The 12,883-nt window shown below is 48.2% G+C and overlaps 1 protein-coding gene across 1 annotated transcript in view; it reads right to left on the bottom strand.

Annotated features, from left to right (window-relative positions):
- LOC147718117 (E3 ubiquitin-protein ligase TRIM11-like) overlaps positions 1 to 12,883 on the bottom strand; it is a 335,542-nt gene that overhangs the window by 277,710 nt on the left and 44,949 nt on the right. Inside the window, exon 3 of the mRNA XM_086919194.1 lies at positions 7,267 to 7,362. Within this exon, the coding sequence (XP_086775320.1) occupies positions 7,267 to 7,362 (96 nt within the window). The remainder of the gene's footprint in view (positions 1 to 7,266; positions 7,363 to 12,883) is intronic.

Raw genomic sequence — 12,883 nt, 5'->3', positions numbered from 1 at the left:
GACATTGATCCACATTCGGTCCATCACTTGTTGTTTTTGCAATTGCCGCCCTAAGTGCGCTGGGGATGCCCAGACGTGGGTCCCAGGCACTCCACACCACTTGGAGTCAAGCTAGCCGGGCTGATGAGAGGTGTTACCTCGAAACCGGTCCGGTCCTCGGATGCTTGATTCCGTTCTGGGAAGGACATGGCTTTTGTAGTTCGGACTGGACTGTTCCCATGGGGCAACAGGGTCAGAGCTGATTTGCATATCGCCATTGTCTAACCCAGGGTGGTGTGGAGTGCAAAAAAAAGATGGATTTGGGCCCAGATCTTTTGACTGGGGGAATGTGTGACATTGATCCACATTCGGTCCATCACTTGTTGTTTTTGCAATTGCCGCCCTAAGTGCGCTGGGGATGCCCAGACGTGGGTCCCAGGCACTCCACACCACTTGGAGTCAAGCTAGCCGGGCTGATGAGAGGTGTTACCTCGAAACCGGTCCGGTCCTCGGATGCTTGATTCCGTTCTGGGAAGGACATGGCTTTTGTAGTTCGGACTGGACTGTTCCCATGGGGCAACAGGGTCAGAGCTGATTTGCATATCGCCATTGTCTAACCCAGGGTGGTGTGGAGTGCAAAAAAACGATGGATTTGGGCCCAGATCTTTTGACTGGGGGAATGTGTGACATTGATCCACATTCGGTCCATCACTTGTTGTTTTTGCAATTGCCGCCCTAAGTGCGCTGGGGATGCCCAGACGTGGGTCCCAGGCACTCCACACCACTTGGAGTCAAGCTAGCCGGGCTGATGAGAGGTGTTACCTCGAAACCGGTCCGGTCCTCGGATGCTTGATTCCGTTCTGGGAAGGACATGGCTTTTGTAGTTCGGACTCAACTGTTCCCATGGGGCAACAGGGTCAGAGCTGATTTGCATATCGCCATTGTCTAACCCAGGGTGGTGTGGAGTGCAAAAAAACGATGGATTTGGGCCCAGATCTTTTGACTGGGGGAATGTGTGACATTGATCCACATTCGGTCCATCACTTGTTGTTTTTGCAATTGCCGCCCTAAGTGCGCTGGGGATGCCCAGACGTGGGTCCCAGGCACTCCACACCACTTGGAGTCAAGCTAGCCGGGCTGATGAGAGGTGTTACCTCGAAACCGGTCCGGTCCTCGGATGCTTGATTCCGTTCTGGGAAGGACATGGCTTTTGTAGTTCGGACTGGACTGTTCCCATGGGGCAACAGGGTCAGAGCTGATTTGCATATCGCCATATTCTAACCCAGGGTGGTGTGGAGTCCAAAAAAACGATGGATTTGGGCCCAGATCTTTTGACTGGGGGAATGTGTGACATTGATCCACATTCGGTCCATCACTTGTTGTTTTTGCAATTGCCGCCCTAAGTGCGCTGGGGATGCCCAGACGTGGGTCCCAGGCACTCCACACCACTTGGAGTCAAGCTAGCCGGGCTGATGAGAGGTGTTACCTCGAAACCGGTCCGGTCCTCGGATGCTTGATTCCGTTCTGGGAAGGACATGGCTTTTGTAGTTCGGACTGGACTGTTCCCATGGGGCAACAGGGTCAGAGCTGATTTGCATATCGCCATTGTCTAACCCAGGGTGGTGTGGAGTGCAAAAAAACGATGGATTTAGGCCCAGATCTTTTGACTGGGGGAATGTGTGACATTGATCCACATTCGGTCCATCACTTGTTGTTTTTGCAATTGCCGCCCTAAGTGCGCTGGGGATGCCCAGACGTGGGTCCCAGGCACTCCACACCACTTGGAGTCAAGCTAGCCGGGCTGATGAGAGGTGTTACCTCGAAACCGGTCCGGTCCTCGGATGCTTGATTCCGTTCTGGGAAGGACATGGCTTTTGTAGTTCGGACTGGACTGTTCCCATGGGGCAACAGGGTCAGAGCTGATTTGCATATCGCCATTGTCTAACCCAGGGTGGTGTGGAGTGCAAAAAAACGATGGATTTGGGCCCAGATCTTTTGACTGGGGGAATGTGTGACATTGATCCACATTCGGTCCATCACTTGTTGTTTTTGCAATGTTATATGTTATAGTACAAATTAAATAGATTTTTGTAAAATAAAGTGATTAAAATAAGGGCCAAGAAAATGAAGATGCTGGACCCTGTTTTCAAGTTACTTATCACTGAAAGTATACAGCTAGATCTTTTCCCTTTTCTTGAACTTTTAGAATGTTGGCATTTTCTTTTTGTAGCCATTTGGTGCCTGCAGCATGTCTCTGGTCACATGACTGGATGCCGTTGCCAATTGGGCTTTGTGTATTCCTGCTAGACAGCCACACACACTGGGAGCTTAGTTGTGATTATATGGGCCCTCCAGGGCAGGCTGGGAGGGCGGAGCTGGACACAGCTTCTCACTTACACCTGAATAGGCTGCGTTCTATTCCCACACAAAGGGCTGCATGCCACCTGTAGTAAGTCTGGAGCCAGGACAGAAATTAAATGAAATCATATCTTGTGTTTGTTGAGCACGACTACTCACCCGTAGGGGTCTCAAGGCGCTGCAGGTTTTGGGGGGTTTTGCAGGTTCCGGTCCATCAAGAAGTGGGTCTGTCAAAGAGCCAGGTTTTGAGATTTCTTGCAAAGATGGGGAAGCAATGTTTTCTGTCTGAGGTGAAGCGGAAGGTCGTTCCAGGCTTTGGCTGCGTGGAAGGAGAAAGAGCGGCCTCCCGATCTGGTCTTTTTCGTGCGGGGGACCAAAGCATAGGAGAGATGAGCAGATCGTAGGGTCGTCTGGGATGCATGGAATTTGAGTCGGCTGTTCAGGTATGCTGGTCCGGTGTCGTGGAGGGCCTTGTGAGCGTGGGTTAGCATCTTGAAGGTGACTCTAGCTTTGATGGGTAGCCTAGGGAGTGTGTGCAGGTGCTGGGACATGTGGCAGTGGCTTGGCAGATTGAGGACCAGTCTTACGGTGGCATTTTGGATGTTCTGTAGCTTGCGGGTGAGTGACGGTCTTTCTGTGTTCGAAGGGGATCCATTTGAAGGTCTTATGTAGGAGACGGAGGGTGTGGAAGCAGGAGGACTAGACAGAGTTGATCTGGCGGTTCATTTTGAGCTCTGAGTCCAGGATGATGATTCCCATGTTGCGTGTGTGGTCTGTGGGGGTGGGTGGGCTTCCGAGGGCAGGGGGGCCACCAGGTGTCATTCCAGGCATCTGGGTTTGGGCCCATGATGAATACTTCTGTTTTGTTGGTGTTTAGTTGTAGGCAGCTGTTTTTCATCCATTTGGCGGCGGCTTCCATGCCTTCTCGGAAGTTTTGTCTGGCGGTGTTGGGTTTGTTGGATAGGGGGAGGATGAGTTGGGTGTCGTCTGCGTATGACATAATGTTGAGTCGGGGAGGTTCTGATGATGGGGTAAGCAGAGCCATGTAGGCATTGAAGCGAGTAGGGCTGAGGAAGGACCCCTGGGGGACTCCGCAGGTGGAAGGTGTAGGGTCTGAGAGGAAAGGAGGGAGTCTGACCCGCTGAGTTCTGACGGAGAGGAAGAAGTGGATACAATCGAGGGCCTTGTCTTGGATCCATGCGTTGTGGAGTCTGCGTATTAAGGTGCGATGAGAGACTGTGTCAAACGCCGCTGAGAGGTCGAGGAGGATTAGGGCTGCTGTTTCTCATTTGTCCATTAAGGTACGGATGTCGTCTGTTGCAGGAAGGAGGGCGGTTTCCGTACTGTGTTTTTTTCTGAAGCTGGACTGGGAGGAGTCAAGGATGTTGTGCTCTTCGATGAATGTGGCGAGTTGCCTGTTGATGGCTTTCCCGATTACTTTAGCTGGGTACGGGATCAGGGAGATGGGTCTGTAGTTTTTGAGGTCATTGGGGTTCACCAAGGGTTTTTTCAGGAGGGGTATGATCTCATTGTGTTTCCAGTCGTCAGTGAACAAGGCAGTTGCCAGGGAGCGGTTGATGGTGTGGCACAGCATGGGTGCGATGGTGTTAGTGGCTCTGTTGAAAATGTGGTGGGGGCAGGGGTCCGTGGGGGCCCCGGAGTGGATTGACTTCATCGTCTTCAGTGTATCTTCAATGGTGAGGGCTGTCCAGTTGTCGATCGCTGGCTGCAGGGTGTCTGGGGTGGTTGGTGAGGGGTCAGTGTGTTGGTTGTCTTCGTTAAAGTTGTCGTAGATGCTTTTGATTGTGTGATGGAAAAGGGTGCTGAGTTTGTCGCAGACGTCTTGTGAGGGAGGGATGTCGGTGGACTCGCTGGTGGGTTGGGCGATCTCCTTGATGATGTTAAAGAGTTCTTTGCTGTTGTGTGCATGAGTGGAGATTCTGTCTTCAATTACTTTTTTCCTTGTTTTCTGATGAGTTGTTGGTGGGCGTTGGTGGCGGCTCTGAAGTTGTTGTGGGCTTCTGTGGATTTTGTGTTCCTCCATGCCTGTTTGAGGTGGCGGCAAGTGCTTCTGGACTCTCAAAGTTTGGTGGTGAACCATCTAGCTTTCTTGGCCTGGGTGTTGTTGTTTTTCTTGAGGGGGGCTATAGTGTTGGTGCTGTCGGAGATCCATCTGTGCAGAGTTTGGATTGCGGTGTTGGCGTCATCGTTTTCCGCGATGGTTGGGGGGGAGGTGCTGATTGATGAGGCTAGCTGGTCGTCGGTGATTCTGGTCCTGTTATTTAGTGGGAGCAAGTGCTGGTGTCTGTGGATGGTGGGTGTTCTGAAGGTGAAGTGGACACATTGATGGTCAGTCCATGGGAGTTCGTGGTGTGGCTGAAGGTGATGGAGTTGTCTGTTGTGAAGAGGGGGTAGAGTGTGTGTCCTGCTGAGTGTGTGGGTTTGGTCACGATCTGGCGGAGTCAAATGTTGTGGTGGTTGTCCAGGAGGGATGTGGTGCTGGGGTCCAGTTGGTTGTTGAGGTGGAAGTTGAGGTCTTCCAGTAGGGTGTAGTTGGTGGATGCGATGGAATGCGGGGGGATGATGTCCATGATGGAGTTGGCAAAAAGTCCCCGGAGTCCAGGGGGTTGTTAGCCGAGGGTTCCACGGAGGATGGAAGACGGGCTGGCAAGTATCTTGAAGTGAAGGTGTTCCATCAGGTCTGTGGACTCGTCGGGGAGTGTGCTCAGGTGGAGGGTGGATTTGTGGACGATGGCGGTTCCTCCTCCAGCGTGGGTGGGGCAGTCCTTCCTGTAGATCTTGTATCCTTGGGGAATGGCGATGGCGATATCCGGTCCCGAGGTGGTGTTGGTCCAGGAAATCTGTACACTCCCCCACATCTCATGCATCACAAGGTATAATAACTGGACCTCAGACACCTCCACTTAACTTTACTTTTGGATCTGTGGATACTCTGCCAGGAAGAACGGCTGCTGTGCTGCTTAAGGACTACCATTCTGTTGGACTGCACTCTACTAGGCTCCTGCTTTGCTGTAATGTCCTGTTGCCTGCTGCTTTCTAACTTGGGAATGAGAAGGACTAGACCTAAATCTCTCCAACCCAGAGTGACTCCAATGGCTACTTGGCTGGCCTCCTGATCATAAATCTCAGGGACATAAAATAATTCCAGCCACCCTGTTTTAGCACCTGGACTCTGCCCACTGTGAGCCTACCCTGCCAAGTGGTGCTACCCCAGTCCTGGACCCTTGGAAGTGGGTCTAAGGTGCTTCCCAGCCCAGCTGAGGCATCCTCTCTACTGAGGGTGCATCCTTGAGCAGAACTGATGCATCACCACTGCTGCATTGATTGGACCCAGCACAGAAGACTTGCATTGTTGCTGCAGCCAATATCTTGAGTTTGACGCATCGCCTTTGGAACGGATTCTGCAAGACGCTTCACTGGAGCAGGCCCTCGCTTTTCCTCATCGATGGCTGCTTCAACAATGACTCCAAAGCTCCACACCACAGTTTCACTGATCATCAGAACTGATGCATCACCGTGCTTCACAATGCATCCCCAACAACAGCATTCGCATAACTATTCCTGTTGACGGGTTCTATTACAATGATGAAACAGGATGTTGAACCACAGCTTTGCCGCATCTTGGAACCAAGGCATTGCATCAGCTGCACTACGCATCTTTGCCTTGGATAAACACAACGCTCCTCAATCAGGATTTAGGATACTTTGTTCAGGGGTACTAAGTGAGTCCCTGTAGCCGTCCTGCACTCTATCGCAGTCGGTCTGACCTTTGACTTTGTACCAGTCCAGTGCGACCAGAATACCCAAGTTGGTGCTTATTGCTTCCAATCACTATTCTCAGCACCGGCTGCTATCGGACGTGGGTGGTGGGGTAAGGGGAGGGAAAGAACACTTACCTGTGATGGCCTGCTGCCGCCTCTTCTCTGTCCATCTTCCTTCTTCCATCTCCAGTCCAGTTCAGTCCCCGCAACAGGAAGCTCCCAGGCTCATCTGAGCCAATCACAATGCTGGAAAGCAGCACTATGCTTGGTCTCAGTGCTGTGGCTTGGCGCTTCGAAAGGGACAAGGATGCTTTGCATGCTCCTCACCAGACTGCGTAATGCAGCCTGATGGGGAAGATGCACAGTGCACAGGAGTGTTTGGCCAACAGTCATGAGCACTTAGGGAGTGAAAATCACTCCTTCCCTGCTCTGGCCCTAAGAGCCACTGACTGGCTGCAATAGGAAAAATAAAATGACAATCATGACAAGTTATTATTATTTTATTTTTCCTTTTCGGCCATAGCCGAGGAGTCCCCAGTGACTATTCCACAGTTAATTCTAAGTTCTACCAATTGTATTTCCCTTATCTGGTGTGTGATCTTTTTTGTGTGGTGCTTTCCCTATTTTACTACTTGAACTGTTGCGCAAATACTTTGCACGTTGTCTTCAAGTTAAGTCTGACTGCTCTATGCCAAGCTACCGGAGGGTGAGCACAGGTTAATTTGGGGTTTGCTTGTGCCTTGCCCTGACAAGAATTGTGGTTGCTACTTGACAAGGGCTCACACCCCAGTCAACAACCCAGTTTTCAAATGTATTTTTGTACTGCTTTGGTACTTCTAAATGCTTTATAAACTTTCCTAATCTAAGCCTGCCTATTCTGTTCCAAAGCTAACAGGGGCTGACCTCAGTTATAAGTTCAAAAAGAACGGGTGTTCTAAGACAATATCAAAGGTTTTAAACCATGCTGCAATCCTTAACAATATAGACTTTCCCTGCATCCTCAAAGTAAGTAGTACAGCTATACTCCCCTGACTACCCTGTATTAACACTATGTTGAAATGTTGATATTGTGGAGTTGATATATGCAGAGGTCAACATTTCTGACCTTGACATTAGCACTTACAACTTAGTTTGTGCCCACACTCACCTTCAGAGCCCTATATTCCTCCTCTTCTTTTAGCTTGATGTTTAGGACACCAGTCATTTCTTGTTTCAGAGGTTGCAACCAGTTCTGGAGTTCACCCTGCAGAGAAAATTGTTCATGAATTATGTCTCTCAAGAGATGCACCATTCGATGGGGACCAACTCACACTCATTTTTCACATATCAATGCTTATTATGTGTATACAAATTGTTAGAATGTCAAAATAAATTTATAAGACTTGTATTATCAAGTCATAGAAGTGAATAAAACCTATGCAAACTGCAAATCATCATTTGCAATATATTTTAGCACAAAATGCGTTAATGTATCGATTTTTGACATGAGGACACATTTGTGGCAAAAAATAGTGTAAAAGACAACTGGTGTAAATATTCGGGGAGAAAACAGCGGACGCAGCGGGTGGCATCTCAATGGTGAAGGGCTCCTAAACAGTCCTGAGTATAATTATCTGGACATCCACTTGGGGCCCGATTCACAGAACTAACTTAAGACAAAATCCTAAACTTACTGCCATTTTGGTATTCACAGAAGGTACTTACTCATTTCGGGTATTCACAGAAGGCACTTACTCATTTCGGTATTCGCAGAAGTTAGGACTCCTAACTTTAGGACGTCTAAATGCCTTCTGTGAATACCGAAAGTCTTAAAGTTAGGATTTTTGTCAGTTTAGGAGTAGTAAAGTTAGGACTCCTAACTTTATGACTCCTAAACTGAGAAAAATCCTAACTTTAAGACTTTCAGTATTCACAGAAGGCATTTAGGAGTCCTAAAGTTAGGAGTCCTGACTTTACTACTTACAGAAAGTACTCACTCATTTCGGGTATTCACAGAAGCCCTAACTTCTGTGAATACCAAAATGAGTAAGTGCCTTCTGTGAATAACAAAATGGTAGTGAGTTTAGGATTTTGTCTTAAGTTAGTTCTGTGAATCGGGCCCAATGAGAGCAAAGGCTTGTTCAAATCATGTCTACGCTCTCTGAAACCCAAAGGCACCAGCCTCATGTTTGCTCTTGCTTCTCTTGCTCAGAAACTGCGAGGACCCCATCTAGACCCTCTCTTCCAGGTGATAAAAGCAAAGGTCAGCCCCACACTAATTTAAGGGAGTGAAATCACTCTGGGTAAGGGGGCCGTCACAATGGACCATTGCACTACTCGCATTTACAAAGCTGTCCTTCGTTTGCCAGAGAGAGCACCCCGGCGCAAAATAGGGTGGAGTTCAACTTTGTAAAAAGAACTGCGCCCAAAGTAGCTAGTTTTAAAATGCCTCTCTTAGGCTCAGACCTCACTGAGGCAGGGCTGATCATAGCACTGAGCTGGCTCTGTTGAAGTCTACGGAGGAAATTAGAGAAGCCGTAGATGGAGGAGGCAGTACTGTTTTGATCTTGTTAGACCTGTCGGCGGCTTTTGACACGGTCCATCACACAATTTTGATGGACCGGTTGTCTGGGATTGGTGTGGCAGGACTTGCCTGGAAACTCATACAGTCCTTTTTAGCCGACAGGTCCCAAACAGTGGATCTGGATGGCAATTCATCCAAGCCTTTCAGACTCCTGTGTGGGGTGCCACAGAGCTCTTCTTTGAGCCCTACGCTTTTTAATATATATGTGGCTCCTCTAGCCGGAGTTATCAGGTCCTTTGGCTTCAGTCTCACCTCCTATGCTGACGACTCACAAATTGTGCTGTCTATAAGCAAGAGAGGTGAGAAAGAAACAGGGGAACACTGCCACGAGTGTATGAGTGCCATTTCCCTTTGGATGTCCTCCTACTGTTTGAAACTTAACTCTAATAAGACCAAGGTGTTAAAATATGTGAACAGTCCTCTGGTGTGGACACCAGAATGGTGGCCAGAAGAACTAGGGCCCTGCCCCACCCCAACCAAGAAGGCTAAAAACCTGGGGGTAGTGGTGGATGATAGGCTTATCATGGGCAACCAGATTAGCCAGGTGACCTCAGCTTGCTTTATGATTCTTAGAATCATTAGGAAAATAAAGTTATTTTTGACAGAGAACAGTTTGAAGACGGTGGTCATAGCTCTTATAAAATCGCGGCTGGACTACTGTAATAGCCTGTATCTGAATTTACAAAAATGTCAGATGTACAGACTTCAGTTAGTCCAGAACGCAGCAGCCAGGCTGCTGTCTGGCGTCCCCAAGTTTGCCTCTGTCAAAGGCGATCTTAGGAAGCTACATTGGCTTCCTATAAAACAAAGATCTCGCTTTAAAGCGCTCTGTATAGTTTTTAAGGCTATCAAAGGTATTGGTCCGGAATTCCTCAGACATAAGTTCCAATGGTATGTGCCCATGAGGACACTGAGATCTACCAGTGCCAAACTAACACATATCCCCAGGATAAATAAACTCAACTGGGGAGGCAGGAGCTTTACCCACTGTGCTTCAAGAGCCTGGAACGAGATTCCGCTGGCTCTAAAAAATGCTCCAAATCGTTTCGGAAGAGTTTGAAGACGTGGCTTTTTTCACAATGATATCTCAGTTAGTTTCAAGGAGGCCAATGCTTAGCGCCAGGACACCCAAGGGTAATCGTGCGCTCTATAAGTGTTAATAACATAACATAACATAACATAACATAACATAACATAACATGGGGCCAGCCCTATTCACAACAGGCATATAAAAGGCTCACATTAGCAACAGCTAAAAACTTTCAAGGCTAGAGGACATGGCAACACTGAGTAAACATTCTTATGCCGGGTCAGTAATTAACTCTTACATCCCCAGCACGCCACAGAATTAACTACGTGCAATTGGATAAAGGCCAGGTTAGTCCCACTCAGACTGGGGGTGGAGCCTGCGCGCCCTCCTCCCTGCATGGTGCTGTCCAGAAGTGACGATGTAAAGTGTTGACTCCGTGGATTGGGAAGGAAACTGTTGCTCACATTTTATGCATTGGCCCTTCCGTGCTGTTGCGAAGACAAATTCTCCTCTGTAGTGATTTTGTTTGTCTAGACTTCCTCCTGATGGCCACAGCACAACAGGGCTGTGGTAATCCTATTTTTACCACAAACACCTGATCTCCAAACATTCACTGGTTCGGCACATCGCACTTTGCAGAATGCTCAGGGACAGGGCCAGACTGGGCCGTAGCGGGCACCAGGCGTTTACCCCATGGGCAGGCAGGGTGGGGGCAGTTTGTTACAGGGGGCTGGTTTTGCAGCAGTGCTGCAATATCGTCCCCCTGTAACAAAACCGGCAGCAGAGCTAAAGCAGGAGCAGTCCTGCTTTTCGCTACCTCCAGCCCCTATCCACTCCCCCACATCCCCTGAGGCCGGGTCAGCAGAACTGCTAGGGCTAGTTTGTGTTCCCAGTCCAGCCCTGTAAAGGGACTAGGTCTGCGGCAACCTTGGGAAATTCATTTTTGCATGGAAGTGTGCCCCTTGCAAATGAGGGAATCCTTTTGCCTCTGTGCTCCAGCTGTATTATAGTCACGGGCACAGAGGCAAAGAAGCTCTCAGGGAGAGTACTGACAGTTTCCACCTCAAAGGTGTCACTGTTGGTGCACCTTATGAGAGCGGCCCTCTGCAGGGGGCAAAGGTGGTCTCATGGACCACTGTTACATCCCCTTGCAGCCGGGTGCAATCACTGCCTGCACCCACCTGCATCGGGATATCACTTCCCCTTTAAAAGTACAGATATGTGGCCATGCCAATGAAACACAGAGCTCTGTATTTCACGTGAATGTGCTGTCCTGGGGGCAGCACGAGTTCGCAGCTGCCTGGGGGCAGCGCATCCTATGTAATAGGGTGCACTTTCCCTGTTTGTGCCCGGAGCACCGGTTTTAAGGTGCCACAAGCGCAAACAGGGAAAGTGCGCCCTACTACCTAATACAGCGCCTGATATTAATTGCTTTCTTCAGGACTCTATAAGTTTGCTTGCAGCCAGTAAAGATGTACTTTGTCGGAGCACTATGCTATAGATATTGAAGCAAACTAAACCCCTTTGATTTAATATTTATTTATTTATTATTATTATTTCTTTATGAGTTTTTTATAGCGCTGGCTAGACCCGAGGGTATCAGAGGGCTTTCCAGAATCAAGAGCAAGGCAATAATCCAGTCACTAAATATATGATGTCTAACAATCTTAGGTTGAAGTACCAAACAAAAATAAATACACATACAAATATTAGGCAATGTGGGTGGAATACCATGTGTACACAGAACAGAAGTTTGGCCTTGAGGGCGGTTACTGATTGTGGTCAAGTCACAAATTTTGAGTCCAGCAAGAGAAAGACCTTCTAGGCAGAAGAGGCAAACAGAAGTAGACAGTCAACTGTTCAACTGGGTCAAAGTGAGACTAACAGAACCAGGTTCAAGAATTGCTTATGTGTTCCGGTAATTGTTTAGGAGATGGTTTTTCAGGTCACTTTTTAAGCTTGTGAGGGAGGGGTTGCATCGTAGATCCCTCAGGATAGAGTTCTATAGGCTAAAAGTGTTCCCAGATAAAGAGCGAGCCTGGGTAGATTTCTTTTTTTAGTTTGGGAGGAACGATAAGAAGTGTGGTGGAGCTTCTCGGTGATCTGGTTCTTCCTGGTTTTGTGAGGTTGTTATCTAACTAGTCAGGGGTGTGTGAGTTAATGGCTATGTGGGTTATACAGGCAGTCTTGTAATTGCATCTTCCTTCGATGGGAAGCCAGTTGAGGGTTTTGAGTGCAGGTGTGATGTGATCATACTGTTTAATATCTGTTTGAGCCTGGCTGTCATGTTTAGTACTTGGCTGAGGGGAGCGGTTTGCGATTTTGGCATCCCTGTATGAGTAGCATTCCTGTAGTCCAGTTTGGAGAGGACCAGAGATTGAAACACCCATTTGAATCATCCGAGGGAATGAAGGGTTTGATTCTTTAAGGTAAATCGCTCCTTTGACAGAGTTTGTGATGTGATCCTTTATTGATAGGTCTTTATCCAGGGTGAAACCTAGGGATTAGCTAAATTGGAAAGAGTGAGAAAACAATTAAGAGCCTTCAGGTCACTGATCCAGTCTTTGATTGGAAGGTGGTTACTTTTGGGGAGAACAGGATTATTTCTGTTTTGGTGGGGTTACATTTTAGATGGTTAGAGTTGAACCAAGATTGTATATTACTCAGTGTGAACTTGAGATCTAGGATGTCACGGGTGATTTAATTTTGTAATAGAGCTGAGTGTCATCTGCATAAAGGTGAACTTTGATCCCTGCTTGCTTCAGGATGATAGTAAGGGGTTCCATGAAAAGATTGAACAGTGAAGGAGAGAGGATTGAGCCCTGGGAGACGCCAAGAGAGACAGGTGTGGGTTTCAAGAGGCAAGACTTGATTCTGATTTGTTGTGATCGGTGTTGAAGGTAAGAAGTTAACACATTTAAAAAAGTGCCATTGATACCGGAGAGGATTCCAGTAAGGCTGGGTGGTTCCCAGCGTCAAAGGACGCTGAGAAGTCAAGTAGGATAAGTATGCATGTATCACTTTCATCTAAGGATCTATGGATGTCATCTGCGATATTGAGAATGGCAGTTTATGTGCTACAGCCTTGCCTGAACCCTGATTACAAGGAATCAAGTAGGTTGGAATCCTCTATTTGCCGGATAAGTGGTTGTAAGGCACATTTTTCCATAG

Source organism: Lissotriton vulgaris, chromosome 4_2 (assembly GCF_964263255.1).
Source record: "Lissotriton vulgaris chromosome 4_2, aLisVul1.2, whole genome shotgun sequence".
Classification (NCBI taxonomy): Eukaryota; Metazoa; Chordata; class Amphibia; order Caudata; family Salamandridae; genus Lissotriton; species Lissotriton vulgaris.
The sequence above is the reverse complement of the archived record's forward strand: the minus strand, read 5'-3'. Positions and strand labels throughout refer to the sequence as shown.